We start from the raw sequence: 16,998 nt of genomic DNA, 5'->3' as shown, positions 1-16,998 counted from the left end.
TGGAGTGGAATGGAGTGGAGTGGAGTGGAGTGGAGTGGAGTGGAGTGGAGTGGAGTGGAGTGGAGTGGAGGGGAGTGGAGTGGAGTGGAGTGGAGTGGAGGGGAGGGGAGTGGAGGGGAGTGGAGTGGAGGGGAGTGGAGTGGAGGGGAGGGGAGCGGAGGGGAGGGGAGTGGTTGAGTAGGAGGGCATGCTTCTGCGTGTGAGATGTGTGTGTGTGGGAGGGGGAAGGGTTGGCGCACATTAGTTGCAACCCATAATGCACAACCTTCCCCATCCCAAGCCGTGCGGGCTGCCTGCCTGTGACTGTCAAACCGCAACCCCCACGAACAGGCTTCATGGGAGGTGCGCAGTTCGACCGAATGCCTAACCGCCGCTCCCACGCCGCGAGAGGAGCGACACATCCCGGCCCGTCGGCTTACCCTCGCACGCGCATTAACGGCACATAAGACACGGCTGTGTTTCGGTGCCGTACTCACCAGCGGTGTCGAGTACGACGTGCCGTTCCGTTGCGCGGTGGGGCAACTGGCGGCTGAAGGAGGCCCATAAAGACCGCCAGCAGCCGTGCGCACCATATACACACATACATACATACATACATACAAATATAGGCATGCGTCAGGACTTCATTCGTCAGCAATCGCAGTGACGACAAAAGTTGGGGGCGGAGGGTGCCGTGAAAGTTCTGAGGTTGGTGATGTTGGGGTGTTGTTATTGTTGGGGGAACTGAAAATGGTAATGCGACACACGGGCGCCGTGAAAGCGGACCAGCGGGGTGCATGCATGGGTACGGCTCCTACATCAGCTTGTACGGGGAATGCGAACTGCCTGGCAGGTCAAAGCTGAATGCGTGTTGAAAGTTTGCCTCAAAAGCCAGGCGGCTCACAACCTGAGAGCACATACGTAAGAGCATCAAATCAGGGGGAGGATTTCAAGGATGAGTACGGTACGACGCGGTACGACATAGTTCAAAACAGATGCTGACCGGCTGGGAATACATTGCTGTTGCTGGTGGCCGCAAAACGGAGCGGAGGAGGTTCATAGCAGCCCCGACTTACACACGACGTCCGGAGTGCTGGCTGTAGCGGCTGAGGGGAGCTTGCTGGCGGTCATGATGGCCAATCCTACACGGGGCCAATAAGGAGGGGGAGGGAAGGGGGGAGGGGGACCGGGGGATGCTTCGTGCCTCCTCTTTCCCTGGAGTGTTGCAGCGTCGTCGTCGTGCAGCGGGGTGCTGCACAGTCTTGCGGTGGGGTCCCTGTGTGTGTATGTATGTATGTACGTGTGTGTGTGTGTTTGTGCCTGCCTGTGCCGCTGTGTGGTAGCACTTGTGCGGCAAGTCCCGCCAGCCCCCCACGGGGACCTCCCCCCCAACCGGGCCACCAACAGCAAGCTAACCACCACCAACATCATCCCTTAACTTACACCACCAGTGACAATAACACCAATAACAATAGTACTAGGGCAATTAAAACCCCAGCTCCGCAATCACCACCACCACCGTCCCGGCCCCTCCAATGGGGGGATGGGTGCATGGTGCAGTCCTCCTAAGGCAGGCCGCCAGGCTCACCGGGTGCCGTGATGTCGGGCTTGATGCGCCCGCCTGCATCGAGGAGGAGGGGGGGGGAGGAGGGGGGAAAGACAAGGGAGTCTGTGTGTGTGTGTGTGTGTGTTTGGGGGGTCCTGGTGCTATCCTACCAGGGTGCAGGGACCTCGTCAAGACGCCGCTCCGCAACCCTCATCATCAACGGTCCACTCCGATGTCGATTTAACGCCACCCATGAAAGTATGTACATACATACATACATACACGCCCAAAGGCCAACATGCGCAACACAACCCCACGCACTTTTCAATGGACCCGCACCGCTGAAGTGCAAGACCACCTTCGAGTCGTACACACCCTGCGTACGGCACAAACACAATATTTTAAGAGGACAATAATACTACTAAAAAATACTAACAGGAAAAAGTTTGCAATGTTGGCCAGCGGCCCCGGCGGCCTTTCAGAAAAATACCCTCGCTAGTCGAGGGTGCTGGTGTCCATACGGCTCGGTACGTCCCATCCGGGGATTGCTGCCCGCCCAGCACGCATACATCAACATCATCAATAGCAGCGCGCATCTTGACCTCATCGGCTTCTTGATCTTTTGGGGGGTTTGCGTTTTGTGAAGGCATATATGATGATCCGTTGTTGACTACAACTGAAACACCGGTTCACAAACTGCCAAACTGCAGTCTCAACCGTAACCTTAACCGTAGCCAGCTCAACCATAAGTATAACCGCAATGACCACGTGCCTCGGACTTGGAGATGAATAGTCCTAACAAGGAAGTGTTCCTGGACAACGACTTGAGGAATTCCCCCCATTCCTGAGTGGGGGGGAGGGGGCAGGGGGGGAAGGAGAGGAAGAGGGTGAGGGAGAAAGGAAGAGTGGGGGAAAAGGAGGAGGACTTCGAGGAGGATTTACACGAAGCCCGGGGGAAGTCGACTTCTATAATCAGCCACAGCATTATCGTAACGCACCAATCAGCAGGTCAAGGTTGAGCTATCCACGATTGCTCAATGCGCGGAGGTTTCCCCAATCCAGGCTGGAAGGGATCTAAACACGGTATCCCCCAGGATACACGTCCAGCCGCAGCACCAACAGCCAAGCATGGCACCCCCCCCACCCCCCCACCCCACCCTCAGTCGCCACCCCCCCCTGGGGCCCCCGGGGACTCAATCCACCCACCGGGCCAAGCCAGGACACAGCCGACGTGTTGAAGAGTTCCAGGTTGGGACTGATGGGGTCGGGGGCGGGAGACTCATCGTTAAAGTCTGATCGAAGGATGATCATGGCCACGGCTCCCGCCCGCATGACTTGTTGAACCTGGTAAGCCAGGAAGGCGGGCGGGTACGGAGAGGCGGGTAGGGAGAGGCGGGTAGGCGGGCGGGCGGGTAGGGAGAGGCAGGCAGGCGGGCGGGTGGGTGTGTGTGTGCGTGCGTGTGTGCGTGTGTGCGTGCGTATGAGAAAGGTTAGTAGGATGGAAGAGTGAAAGTGTACGATAAGAAGGGCGCAGAGGGTTTAGGGTTTTAAGGGGTTCTAGGCAGGGTTGGAGCTTAGGGTGGGAGGGTGGCGCAACAGGATGCGGGTCCTAGCGGGTCGTAGAGGAAGCCAAAGGATCTGGCGGTCTAGCCGGCCATTGTGCGCCGTCCGAACCGGACAGCATTTCGCCCGCACCGATTCTTCGAACCGGTGCTAACCGGCTCCCAACTCGGCCCCTTCGCCTCCCAACCCAACCCCCCCGGCCTCAAGCCTGTGGACACGACAGACCCCACCACCAAACCCTGTCCAAGCCTCGACCCGTCCCGCGGCAGCTGCCACCCTTCGAATTACTACAGCCGCAAGCCGCCGGCTAGGTATGAAACACACGTGCCTGTGTGTAGGTATCACACTGCTTAGGGACCTCAACCATCACCACACCACCCCGGGCCTTTTGGCGCAAGCGGTGGAGGCTCTTGCAGGCGGCGAGGGGGTCGGCCATCACCATCCTTAGCTGGGGAGCGCGGAGGGAGGCGGGATGGGGACGCAAGGAGGGGCATCTTCAGGGAAATGAGTAAGGTGCAAGAAAGGGATTTTGAGCACGCGGGAAGTGGCCATAAGTTTGCTTCTCAAGCTCAGCTCTCGGCGGGCATTAGACCCAGGGGATTCCGGGCGCAGATCCGCCGGGAAGAGGCCCCCAAAGGGGCGGAGCCTCCTGGTGCTGGTGCTCGTCTGCAGCTCTGCGTGGTAGGCCTGCGTGGTAGGCCAGCAAAAAGTACTGCGCTAGATTGAACGGCAAATCATACATGCTAGTATACAGTATTACTCTTCTGGAAGGTATTTTATCAAGGCCCGCAAGGAGTATGTCGCGATAAATGTATGGTAAAAGCGCGCCAAATGTTAATCCTAACGTTCACCCTGGCTGGTACGCATACATGTTGCGTTGGCTATATAGCCTGGAGTTGTGATAGTGCTATTAACTAGTGACGGTAACCGCGGCGCGGCCAAAGTTCCTGTATACAGTACAGTAATGAAAGTCGCTGTCGCAGCAACTAATGGATTGACTTTCTTGCATCGAGCTTGCCCTTGACGCCAGATCATCAACAACTGTTTATGCTACTTAGGAGAACACTCAAAGATTTTACGATTCGCATAAACCTGCTATTTTGTTTAATCGACCTTCGCAACGGCTCGAATGCCCGAAGCCAGCTACATAAACCATTTAACCCGGAAAATCTCCACACGGCGCGCTTCCTGGTGCTGTGCATTGTACAAAGCGGATGATTGAGGGTTGTGATCGTGTGCTCCCGATGCTATATGCACATGCGTATCCCCACCAGTCCAGTAAAGAGCGGACGCCCGCCACGCCACGCCTCGCTACCCCACCCGTCGATCGCTCTAACTAAAAGCTCTGGTGTGTTCCACGCGAGCGATTTACGCGACTGTTCCTTTCATTCATTTAGAAAGCTGACACCCTACTTGTCCAAGTCCCAAGCGCAGTGAAAGCCCAGGTGTAGGAGTGGAAAGAGGTTGGGGGCCGGCCCACTGCGGCTCTACCTGTAATGCCGTACCGCCGTACTCCGATATGCTGCCAGGCACCTGCCATGCCTGAGGTAGCGCACCGCGCCGTCATGCGCACGAGTACGCGTACCTGGCCATTGTTGGGAATGAGATCACTCAGAAGCGGTAGCTTGCGATTCTCGTTGGGGTAGAGCTGCATGGACGGGAGGGAAGAGGATAAAAGGAAAGGAACCAGGGGAACGAGATGGGTGAGTGAGATGGACCGTACCCTCCCCCCACTCCCCGAGAAGGCCGGGTGGAGCAGGTGGCCGCGGGTGTGGCGCCTGTGTGTTGTGGGGGAGCTTGAAGGGCAGGAAGGGTGTGGTGGTAGATGTTTCCCTCCCAAAAAGCAACCGACGACCCTCTCTTATCTCCATGCCTAACGCAACCATAGTCCGGTATCGACCTGGAACAGACCGAGTCACAGACGGGCAGCAGCGCCCAAACACTAATAGTATGTATGTTGTTACAGGGTGGTTAACTTCGCCAGCGGCCCCCTTTCCCGGGGCAGTCCCTGCTCTCCCCTGCTAGAGGGGCACCCTAATCCGTCACCCCATCCGACTTCAGAATGTATTCGTTGAGTTCGGCAACTCACCACCAGCATCCAACCAAATCTAGCGGATCAACGGCGCATCAACTTAGTTCCTGGTCAGCTCGCAAGTTGATATTATCACGTCCTACACCGTCCATAAGATGGGGGGCCACCTCCCATTTCATCACTCCTCAAACACCCGAGGAGCCGGCAGGCGGATTTGAACCCGGGTATAGTATAATGGCGACCGAAGGCCCACGCAAGGGCCCCCACGCAAGGCCCACGCAAGGGCCCCCATCCGGAAACCTCAAGCGATCGGTATCATTCCTTCCCTGCAAGACAACTCCTGACCTCCTCTCCCCATCCCATCCCATCTTGTAGCCCGAGTGCGGGGGAGAAATGATGAAAGCATGAAGATGGCAGAGATGGTGGTGGTGGTGGTGGTAATGAAGATGGAGTTGGTCGCTTTCTTGGCTTTCCTGACGCGAAGAGAAGGGTTCACCACTGCGTGTGCGCAAAACACATTTCGCGGTTGGCCCCTTTCATCGTTTCGGATCGTCACCCAGTTCCATCGTGGCTAAAATCACAAGCACTTGGGAACACGGAAGAGGCACAATCGCAAGGACGCCACGAAAACGATTGCGCACGGCTGCGGTGCCCAAAGCACCAGCATCATGTGTAATCCAACACCCACCCACCATCATCTCGTCCACTTTGCCGTTCCGCCACTGCATTCGCAACCTGTACATGTAGAACTTGGTACCCACGAGGTTCGCACTCGCCCCGACCGCTACAGCATTCTTGGCGAGCGCGGGCTCGCTCACGGACGCCCGGCCGACAACCTTTGCACCTGCTCACACATGCGGGATTTATACATGCATGATTCGCACATACAAGATACAGAAGGAATCGAAGTATGCTCTCAAGTTGTCACTTTAATTAGCCTGGAGCAGCAGCAGCAGCACCGACAGGTACGGCAGAAATATTAACGGTCCACAGCGGGGCGCAGTAATAGTCGTACCCCTCAGTTCCCTCCCTAGCAATCCAAATCCATCACACACCAGGCTCCGGGAGAAACCTCCCGATGATGATGATCGCCATTATTGCTAGCAGTGGTGATAAAAGGAATGGTGATAATGACGTACAGTACAGATACGTATTTGACGTGGTACCTACCGTCATTCGATGCCGAGAATATGGCAATGGATTCGGGGTTGGACCAGAGGAACCTGTCTAGCGCTGAGCACGGTAATGGTGTTGGTGATGGCGGTGAAGATAGTTGAAGGAAGGGAGGGGGGAAAAGGTTTCACCGGGGAGGGCTGTGGGGACCTGAGCCTGAGGAAGAGGTTGTGCAGTGTGGAGGTAGTGGTTGAGTGGAGGGTAATGCTAGTGCTAGTGCTAGTGCTAGTCCCAGCGGGATATACACAGAAGCCCCGGAAACGCAAGACAAGTTGTACTGGTGCATGTGTTTGCGTGTGTTTGAGCACGTATGTGCGTGGCCGGGAAGTGGGGAGGGTGATGATGCCCCCATGCCCTCATACCCACGGAAGCGGGGAGCTCGTCACGTTCTTACCAGCGCGGTTGGCGGCTAACGATTGACTGATGTACGCGTCAGGCCTAACTTCCCCCCCGTGTTGCCCCCGGGTGAGTGGGAGCCCCCCGGTAAGGCTTGAAGCTAAGGAGTCCGGGTAACGTTTCTGTGGTAATCTGTAGATGATGATTCTCAACTACGTTTTCCCGCCTTCCCGCCCGCCTGCCTGCCCGCCCGTACGCCAAATGGCCAGCGCGCACCAGACCTTCAGAGGTGGACTGGTACGTGGCGTCTTTCATGGCTGGCACCCCCCAGGAGTTGCTGTGGATGTGGACTCCCACACTTCTGTGTACCTGCCGGAAAGGGATGCAGGGAAATGGAGTTCGGAAGGGTGGATGAGGGAGGTGAGATGCGGAGGATGCGGCTGGAGGTGTGTGTTTGTGGGGATTATTTCCCTCCCCTCCTCTCTCCCTCGCTCCGTCCCTCCCTCGCTCCCTCGCTCCCTGCCTTCCCTGGACCTACCTCAAAATAGCCCGAGTACAGGTCATCTGGGAGGTGCATCACATCCCGAGTATCGTTCGACAAGTCGATGAAGCTGATCCTCGCCTTCGGTGCCGCGCCAGTGGCCTGATCCACAGATGTCTCAATCTTCATACCGTCGCCTACCAATACGGCGCCCGCCAAACAACCGCTCGTGGACGTTCCGTGCCCGTTCCGGTCGAGCCCGTCACCCGAACCGCTGTTCGCTGTAAAACGCGGCCGTACATGCGAATGTCGTATATTAGCGTGTTTTAATTTTACTGGGGTGCAATCCCCATGCGTGCCTGGGCCATATGCCACATGTATAATCACTAGTCACTAAGAGGTACAGCCACATATGTCACGTCAACCTTGGTGGTTGTGTTATTTCGCAAGTCGGGTGGTTTGCGCACTTACCCCCGGGAGCGCGACACCCGGAGGCCTTCTGTGTGCACGTGCCGACTCCAAAGGCGAGACGCGAAGACCTTCCGCCCCAACCCAATGCTTTTCCCCCGCCACTCCCCTCGACTCCTCTCTAGATCACACCCTCCTGTCATGACAGGGACACGCCACACACACACACACACACACACACACACACACACACACACACACACACACACACACACACACACACACACACACACGAACACACACGAACACACACACACACACACACACACGAACACAGACGCCATTTCCCTCATCGCGGCTCAGATTATTAAGGCACACCCATACGAACAAACGACACAACACATACACACAAAAAACACCATTAACACATATACTGATATGCATCCACACACGAAGAAAGGGCAGGATCTATCTGACACACGCGTCTTAAGGTGGCTATTTTTCCGTCGTACTTTTCATAATGGCGTACTGTACGACCTTCCGGTGACCTTTAAGCTCTGCGTACGGCAAGCCCTGTCGCCTCGGAAGACTGGCTTCGTTTTTAAGCATCGCCGTATAATTCCCTGCATAAAGCGGGTCACTGAAGTAGCAGCTCTCCATGTCGATGCCCGAGTCGCCCACCTGCCCGGGACCACGGCATGGCAGCAGGTGGTGCCGCACGGTTCGATTCCATCATCGCCGCCGCGGCAGCAGCCCCCGGAGTAGCAGTAGCAGTAGCAGACGTAGCAACAGAAGCGTGGAAAGATCCAGCAAGGACAGGGGCACGTAGCCGCATCATGATGATGATCACCATAATCTTCACGATCATCATCATCAACATCAACATCATCAATATCAACACCATGAGCAGCAGCAGAACACACAGAACCAGGCGCAGCAGCAGCAGCAGCAGCAGCAATAACGTATGAAGGCGAGGGGAGCGTGGGGACTCAGCGGCTCACCCCGACAATCTCGTCCTGTCCTTGTAGATTAGCATTCCAGTACGGCATGTACATCTCACTCGGGTTGTCCCGCATGGTACTGCTGACGTACTGCTGTGGGAGGTCACCTTTCGAAGTGAGTTCCGTGTACGGCAACAGGGAGGAGCAGACGGGGTACGCGCGATTGTCAGGTGAAGAGGATTGGCGAGGATTGCACAATGTCCAACTCACAGTCCAACACCGGCGCCGAGCCTCTCCGCACCCACCTACCAGTTTGCAGCAGGAAACTGGAGAGGATGTTATCGCCTCGAGCCTTCCTCACGGGACTCAACCACATGACCTCCGGGCGCTCCGCCAACCACCCCAGGCCGGCAGCCAGGTCCTCCGGTCGTCAGCAACACGGGGGGAGCAGACGGCCCAAGGGGGGGAAGAGGGAAACCGGGGGCCGCCGGGGGTGCGGGCGGTAGAAAGAAGGTAAGGAGCAGCTGCAGTCGCTCGGGGCCGGTGGGGCTTGAGTGTAGAGTGGGGGTGGGGGTGGGGGGGAAAGAGGCCAGCTAGTGCTACTTCGCCGCCTCCAAACACACACGGCGTCCAAAGCAAAACAGCTGTGACCATAGCTAAGCATGCAGGGCCACATTCGGAGCAAAACACGCGAAAGGCCGACAGACTCCCAACCTAATATGGTTGGTTGGTTGGTTGATTGGTTGATTGGTTAGTTGGGTAGATGGTGATTTCCTAGAAGACGCATACCCTTATTTCTGGGTCGATGCCAGTAGGGCCCTTTATGACAGCTGTAACGGGGCTCAAGCTGTTGCGATAAGGCGCACGCACCCCAAGCTCCCCCCACAGAGGACCAGACCCATTATGGTTAGCAAAGCAATTTTGCGTTATGAATCAACAGCCGACGCGCTGCATTGCCAACCTTCCAGCCATCCCAGCAGATCATCGGCACTGCTATGGAATCCCAGCCCCCCCGAGTGCTGTACGGCAGCAATGCCTGACTGACTTATTGCATATGGGCGTGGGCTGTGGCACCCGTATGTTGGACCGCTAGCACAGCCCCCGCCTTGACTACCTGCCCTACTTTCCCAGGAGAACTCAGCATTTGGTACTCCCCCAGGCCCCTGCAGACTCTGTGTTTGTGTGTGCTAATATACATATGTGGGTACAAAAATGCATAGCTCTGTGCCTGTCTATGTGTCTGCCTGTATGTTTGCATGTCACGTAAGTCCTCTAAGCTGTGTGAGCTGTGTGTATTTGCGTCCCGTGTAGGCCGTGTATGCATACTGGCGGCCCCGTGTATCCTTACCTTCATGCACAGGTATATCGATAGCCGCACCACAGAACCGACAGCAGTAGTGCTCGCGGTAGGCGCGACTACAATCGGCTGGCATCGCCTGCTATTCTCGCCGTGACGCCCGCCCCCAGGCGCCGCCACTGCCGCCGCCAGCAGGTCGGGCCACTCCCGCTCCACCTCCCCTAGCGCATCTACTGTGATACCCGGCTGGAGCTCAGCGAGGACTCCATAGCGCGGCAGATTCGAATTTGAATTTGGATCGGAGCTTTGATCCGGGCCGAACACCGTCAAGGTGTTCAGCAGCATGGCCAGGTCCAGCTCCGAATCCGTTGGCAGCGGATAATCAGCAGTGTCATTATTGCCGCTGTCGCTAGTGCTGCCAGCTGACACCGTAAGCGGCCGCCACTCCGACGACAGCTTTAGTCTAGGATCCAATTCGGCCTGGGAGAGTACGGGCAGGTGGTGGTTAGTAGGTGGTAGTTGGACGGTTGACCGTTCATGCTTACACACGTTCGCATCCGCATCCCCAATCATAACGATCCATTTCCCATCCGCCAACCAATGATATTTCTTAGCATCCGGCTATCCCTCGTTTTGCTCGTTCCTTCTCCCCTTTCATTCGTTCGCTCCTCCTCTCGCTTTCAAGTTCGCTGGTTCGTTCGTTTGTCACCCCCCTCCACCTCACCACCGACAGCTAGTCTCACCAACTCCGCTTCATGCTCGAACGCAATCTGAAGGGCCTCATCTGGTCTTGCAGCCACGAGAAAGTTTTGATCGGAGATGTACGAAATGATATGCGCCTGGCGGGCGCGTAGGCTTTGTATGATGCGTTTGGCGTGTGCGTCGTCGTTGTACGACAGGAGGAACATGCGCCTGGACGGCGCCTGGCCCCAAACGGGGTCTTGTACTGCTGCATCACGCAGAGCCGAGCTGAGCCGGGCTGCAGCTCCAAAACCAAGGTTTAAAGCGGAGGTTTCGGCAGCCCCAGCAGCCAGGGCTTCTTCGTTAGCGGTAGCGACTTCAGCAGGCGATACATGCCTACGAGAGTGCCAAATCGGTGGGCGGAAGTTACATGCCTTCGCAGTCGATTCCCGAAGTGTCCTGGCCTTCCCTAAGCACACACTCTTCGTCCCACACTGAGTTAAATGTACCCAAAATGTGATGTTCAGGCATGAACGATGGCAATTAGGTGAGTCCGAGCTGTTCAAAGCTTCGGTTGCAGCAGGGGCGTACTACCACGCATCCCCTCCCTGCGAACCTTAGTTCAACCTTGCCGTTCGTTAGGGTGACTGTTTTTGCGTAGGAATTAAGGGCAAACAGCGCCCAGGCCAGGGCACAAACCGGAAATGACGCACAAATACCTCCCAGCGCCATTTCAGGATGTCAGCGGCCTAATAGCGAGGCCTTAAAAGTCATCATATGTTTCTTATATTTTAAAATTTCTAGCAGGTGCACCTTAAGATGAAAGTAAACTTGCACGACTGCGCCCTAAACCTCATAGACGCATATGTTTCTTGGTAATGAAGCAGTCCGGGGCGATGGTATTGATTAAAATGTATAGTTAACTAGTTATAATACAGCTTACGAGTTTGCCTATACGGGTGCCGCTCGCCGTTGAACCCCATCACCGCCGTACGGTTTTTTGGAGGGCGTGTATTCGAGTTGCTCCATAGTACGTTCGCCTTACGCGCCGCAGCTTTGCTCGCCAGGCTTAAGTACATAGTGTGATGTTGATAATCCTTGCTCCTTGAGGTATAATTTACCATTCTGAAACGTACGTAAAGACGCGCTGTACTATTCGTGTTCGTTAACATCAATCTGACTATTCATACAAGGAGAAGTTCACAGGCCATCATTGCGACGGTACATTTTCATCCTGGCCGGGCATAAGAATGTATGCGCCTGGACAAGAAGTCCCATCTCGCTGCGTTGACAGCAAGGCATTAGACGCCGTTCAGAAAGCTCGCACGTGGACAGGAAATGAAGACTGTGTGAAATCAGTGTTTGTATTTTCTTGCCCGTTGTGTCAAAAGATGCACCCTGCGGCTACCCCATGCATACGCGCACATCGTTCCGCCGATCTCGAGCAGAGCCAAGCCTTCTGTTCCGTATACGAACGTCCTCCGAACACAAAATGTCAGACGGCTCGAATGCCGAGTCCATGAGGCGTGATTCGCAAGACGAAGCTTCCGTGAAGCTGCGGACCAGAGCACCAAGACAGAGCACCGATTTGCTTTGTTGCACACATCCAAAATGTGAAAACAGTCGTCTGTGCAACCTGTGAAGTAATTGCACCTCCATGCCACCTTTCGGCCACGGATATGCGCAGCAATTTTCGTGAACGCTATATATCCTGTAAGTACTATGTCGCCCACCCTCCGTAAACCGCCGTACTCACAGTGAAGTGAACGAGTATAGATACCCGACTGTCCCTAGAATTAAAATAAAAGCCAGCTACTATTTACCATTCGTGCCGCATATAGCGGTTGCTGCCGTCGATTGTTGTGCATGAATCTCCCGCCGGACTTGCCCAATCGTACGTTTGTCATGGTTACCAATTTGAAGGTAGAAATGTACCGAGCGTAGGGCCCACGGTAAACCGCTAAAAAGTAGGAAAGGGCGGGGGGGTTTGTGGAACGCGGCGAGCAGCAGAAAATGGTTTCAAGACCCCGATTTGAAATGGATTTGAAAGGATAAGAAACGCGTGCGTCGAAGCAATAGCCACCACACTTTCGACGCCGTTAGCGGCCTGTTGTAACTAATCGAGAGCTGCCCAACCAAAGAATGCTGTGACACGTACTGTACAGCCCTTCAAGCAAGCAAAGCCGCATTTGATGCGATCAGAGCCGCACCGGCCGCACTTCAAAAAAACCCACCTCTTGCACCTTCGCATCTTCCAGCTCCTCGGCTCACCATCTTTCTCCTCACCACCACCTCTTGAAACTTCAACCCTTAGGGAAAGTTTTCCCCAAACCGCAAACCGCACATCGCGCTCTACTTCCTCCGCGTTCCTCCCGACACTAGCGACGTGCCCGAGCTCATATTTCTGTTGATGATGGTGATGGTGATTTATAATCATAGAACGGCCACATGCACTGCCCTTCAGTACTTTCCCTTACTTTGCCTTCGCCCCTTTGCCTACCTACCTACCTACCTACCTACCTACCTACCTACCTACCTACCTATCCACCTACCTACCTATCCCCCTACCTATCCAGCTACATAAGCACAGCACTGTACAATGCGCGGCATGAGTAATTTGCGCAGAGGACTTCCAGTTATGACGTCCGTTACATACAGATACCACATATCCACATCCGTACCCTGAACACGCAGCCAACAGGTGACCTCCGCGTCCCAGGCATCCAGGAGACAGAGGCAAGAGAGGGGACTTGCCTCAGAGCACAACACCAACGGCGGATAAACGATTGTAGGGAGTGAGACCGCCGTACAATAAATACGACAGACATGAAACCCCTAGCGTAGAAGATCATCGAGTGCCCCTAACCCTCTACGCTGATGACCTGAGCCTATTCGCGATGTCACTGAGACGGTTGATGAGCTTGCTTACTACGGGCACTGCGGGAGTGGTCGGAGGCTTTCGGTCTCACTGTCAACGTGCAAAAATGTGAGGTGCTGTTTTTTCATCCCAATGGTCAGGTTAGAAGGCAGGTCTATGCTCTCAGCGCATATAACCCGGTCACCATGCGCGTACTTGAAGAGGGGCTACCGATGTTCCGACAGGTTACCTGGAAAAAAACACGTGCCTGATACTGGGGCTGCGCTTCGGACCAGACTCGGGTTTTGCGTCTTGCACAGATGAGCTGTTCTCGGCTGGCCAACGGGCTATGTTTGCTCTGCGCAACAAGCTGCGCCGGCAGGGTCTGCTGCTACCTAGCGTCGGCATGAAGTGTTTCAATGCACAAGTGCGTTCTGTCTTATCGTATGGCTCGCAGGTGTGGATGCCTGACCAGGTCCTCACGATGTTGGAAAAGGGCTATCCGGCTAACGAGGCAGCGCGGTCATGCTATGTTCCTGTACGAGACCGAATGGCCAAGCTCCAAATCTTGTTCATGAAGCAACTGGTAGGGACCTCCGTACCAACCCTCTAGCTTTTCTTTCGGGAGCTAGGGCAGATGGCGCTACAGCTGCACTGGGCTGAATCCGTATTTCGCTTCTGGAATAGCTTGGTGGAGGACACTGGTAGCGTATACCACAGCGCCTTCCGTCAGGAAATTCGTTTGGCGTAAATAACGAATTTGCAGTTTGATGGTTGGGGATCCAAAGTCATTCGTATTCCTTGACCACTTAAAGCATGACAGGGACGAGGAAGCAGTCGGGGGAAGCATTGATATGAGGGTTAGACGTTACTCGGCCTGCAGGCTTGATGTCGAAGCGCTGATGGACACCCTTAGGGCACGTGTCAACGACGACTGGGCGAATGACAGGCTGGCTGTGGACCCTAGAGCTTTCGCTACGAACGGTAGGAAGCCCGGCGTGAAGATAAGCACTGGATGGGGCCACCGAAGCCGTACGCGGGTTATGTCCCCCCGGCGCATCATCGTGCCCTAATCCGTTTTCGTTTGTGTGTCTCCGACTTGGCGGTTAACAGCGAGAGCAACAGGGCTACGCGTGTGGGCTGTGTGTCGTAGCATTGGAGCTATTGAGGAGAAACATTACTTGGTAGAATGCCCGGCGATTGTGTCTGCGCGACAGAAGCTCTGGGACCTCGGTGTGCCCGTCAACGCGGATATTCGTGATATCATGCAAGTGGATGATCAGCGCGGTCTTGCGAAGGCAATTTTTGAGATGTTTCGATCCCGGCGTGAGCACCTAGCTACCTAACTTTCTCGGCGATAACAGGCAATTGTGTTTCAGAGTCAAGTTGACGCCTTTCTTTCTCATAAACATTCGTTTTCTTCTCGCGTAAAACTGTTTTTGTTTATTTTTTCTCTTTTTTCCTATCGACGGCGCTGTCAAAGCGGTTCATGAGCCTCCGGGTTCGTTTGGGCCGTACGAGCTCGCTGAAGCTTGTAACATCCATCCATCCATCCATCCATCCATGCGGGATGGCGAGGTATAAGGCATTACCTATCTGATTATCCAACTATCACAATTATCTTACCGGGGGGCCACGTCCAGCAGCAGCAGTAGCGACAGCAGCAGCCTGTAACGGGCAATTTGCCAAAGCTTTGCTTGCCTACCTTGTAACGATTCAACAATCGTTCTCTACGGGTCCTCGGGTAAGCTCTTTCTATTCGTTGAAGCTGCGTAGACAAATAATCGTCAAGCCCCAAACTTATCGTAATAAGTTTAGTACAAAAGATCGCGCGCGGACAACCGAATCGCATCCATCGCATCAGGATTATTCGCGGGAATCCTCGTACATACCGTCCGAACACAAAAAAGGCGAAACGAGAAAAGGCGCATCCACAACTAACAATATCGCTCTCCGAGCGATTCACATCAAACACCAGTACCTCCCTACGTTGTAATGTTTTGCAGTTCGTTAACGCGCGCTTCTGAAACCATGTCGTATCTTCGGAGCTAGTGGAGCTTGAACTTGCGTGTACAACGTGTGAGGTTATGGCGCGCTAATATGACTATTTAAGCGGACCAAATTATGAACATTGTAAGTCTAAGTTGAGTTTGAAAACCGATCATCTGTGCCTACGCAAGTTTTTCGGCAAGTAAAGCCGGCTTACGCTTCCCAGTTGTTAGGTGTGGCCTGGTTCCCTTTCAATTGGTATCAGAGCCTAGGTGATCCTCCTCGCCGAGCTCTTCGTCTTCGTCGTCGTCGCGTCGTCGCGCCATCGCGCCATCGCGCCATCGTCTTCATCTTCGTCTTCATCTTCCCCGATGGCTCTCGTTCCCACGGACGCCAACCGCGACCGATCCCGTTCGCGGTCCGCGGAACTCCCGAGCAACGTCCACGAGTCTCCGTTTACGACGCTCACGCCCATTCCCCCTATGGTCAACCCCGTCCCTACCGTCCCCATCGTCGACTCCGTCCCCACCACCTCCGTCACCGAACCATACGTCCCCTCGCTTCAGGAGACCATCGCCGCCGCCGTCCGCGCCGCCGTGGCCGACCTTCCGAACTCGACCCCATGGCCGACCCTACCGCAGCCTCATCCCGGACCCTCGCAAGCCTACGCCCCCGTTCCCAGCTTCGCCCACCCTTCCCTTTCATACGTCAAGTAAAACTAAACCAACTTAGGACATATTAATCACCTGTAATATGACTGCACGACCGGCACGCCCTGCGCCCGCGGACCATTGACTACGGTCCAGGTTCGATAACTTCTAATGCAAGACTCAAAACCCAGCAAAACAACTCCACAAGAGCAGAAAGTACCGGCCCCAGAACTTGACGCACCAGCACTAATCAGCATTTACTCGTATCCATGCTGCGGCTAGAGTATGGGCCCAACATAGGTTAGATGTCATTTGTTTACAGGAGACACATCATTTGGGAGATGGAGACCTGACAATTCTCACTAGAGAATTGCAATTCGCGGCTCAGAAAATAGGGATACCGGGATGGGATATAATAGCACAATCCCCCACGACCAATGCCCGGACGGCTGGAGTGTTAGTGCTAGTGCGCAAAGATCTTTATCGCGACTTTAAAATAATACAAACACCGGCACGACTACTTCCGGCTAACATTCCCCAAGGCCGTAGCGCGTCGGTTTCGTTCACGTGGTGTGGTCACCGTATTCATTTGATTAATTTGTACCTCATGACATCTAGTTACTCGATAGATCAGAGGAAGGCGTGTGTGCATTCTCTTGGCGATGTGGTAAATAGGATAGGACAGGATGATCATTTGCTTTGGGCTGGAGATTTTAATTTTGTCCATAATCCGATGCTAGATTCCACCACAGGAGAAGGGAGTAGACCCGCGGACTTATCCTTAGCTAAGGCTTTCTCCGAATGCTGCCCGGATATGGTAGACACATATCGCTACCTCCACCCTACCCGTCGCGACCTTTCGTTTTTCTATAAAACAAGTGTGTCGGGAGGGTCACGTCTTGATCGAATCTATACTTCCACAAACCTCACCCCCTTCATCGCTTCCTCTACCATTCCAGTGTGCACTTCGACAGACCATCGTTTAGCTATTATTGCTCTTTTACCTCGTCTTGTGAGAAAGCGTGGTCCAGGCCTTCCAAGGCTACACACGCATTCTTAGATTTC

The 16,998-nt window shown here is 54.8% G+C and overlaps 1 protein-coding gene across 1 annotated transcript in view; it reads right to left on the bottom strand.

The window, feature by feature from the left end:
* VOLCADRAFT_99587 (uncharacterized protein) overlaps nucleotides 1-16,998 on the bottom strand; it is a gene marked incomplete at both ends in the record, with an annotated part of 33,685 nt that overhangs the window by 4,569 nt on the left and 12,118 nt on the right. The window contains 18 exons of the mRNA XM_002958271.1: nucleotides 477-529; nucleotides 1,056-1,121; nucleotides 1,568-1,600; nucleotides 2,294-2,369; nucleotides 2,732-2,869; nucleotides 3,447-3,536; nucleotides 4,674-4,736; nucleotides 5,813-5,964; nucleotides 6,291-6,353; nucleotides 6,425-6,449; nucleotides 6,906-6,998; nucleotides 7,168-7,384; nucleotides 7,582-7,714; nucleotides 8,031-8,199; nucleotides 8,520-8,626; nucleotides 8,730-8,880; nucleotides 9,808-10,236; nucleotides 10,500-10,705. Of these exons, the coding sequence (XP_002958317.1) occupies nucleotides 477-529; nucleotides 1,056-1,121; nucleotides 1,568-1,600; nucleotides 2,294-2,369; nucleotides 2,732-2,869; nucleotides 3,447-3,536; nucleotides 4,674-4,736; nucleotides 5,813-5,964; nucleotides 6,291-6,353; nucleotides 6,425-6,449; nucleotides 6,906-6,998; nucleotides 7,168-7,384; nucleotides 7,582-7,714; nucleotides 8,031-8,199; nucleotides 8,520-8,626; nucleotides 8,730-8,880; nucleotides 9,808-10,236; nucleotides 10,500-10,705 (2,264 nt within the window). The remainder of the gene's footprint in view (nucleotides 1-476; nucleotides 530-1,055; nucleotides 1,122-1,567; nucleotides 1,601-2,293; nucleotides 2,370-2,731; nucleotides 2,870-3,446; nucleotides 3,537-4,673; nucleotides 4,737-5,812; nucleotides 5,965-6,290; nucleotides 6,354-6,424; nucleotides 6,450-6,905; nucleotides 6,999-7,167; nucleotides 7,385-7,581; nucleotides 7,715-8,030; nucleotides 8,200-8,519; nucleotides 8,627-8,729; nucleotides 8,881-9,807; nucleotides 10,237-10,499; nucleotides 10,706-16,998) is intronic.

The sequence above is a fragment of the Volvox carteri genome (genome assembly GCF_000143455.1).
Source record: "Volvox carteri f. nagariensis unplaced genomic scaffold VOLCAscaffold_90, whole genome shotgun sequence".
Lineage (NCBI taxonomy): Eukaryota > Viridiplantae > Chlorophyta > Chlorophyceae > Chlamydomonadales > Volvocaceae > Volvox > Volvox carteri.
Note: the sequence above shows the minus strand (reverse complement) of the source record. Positions and strands in the feature narration are given on the sequence as shown.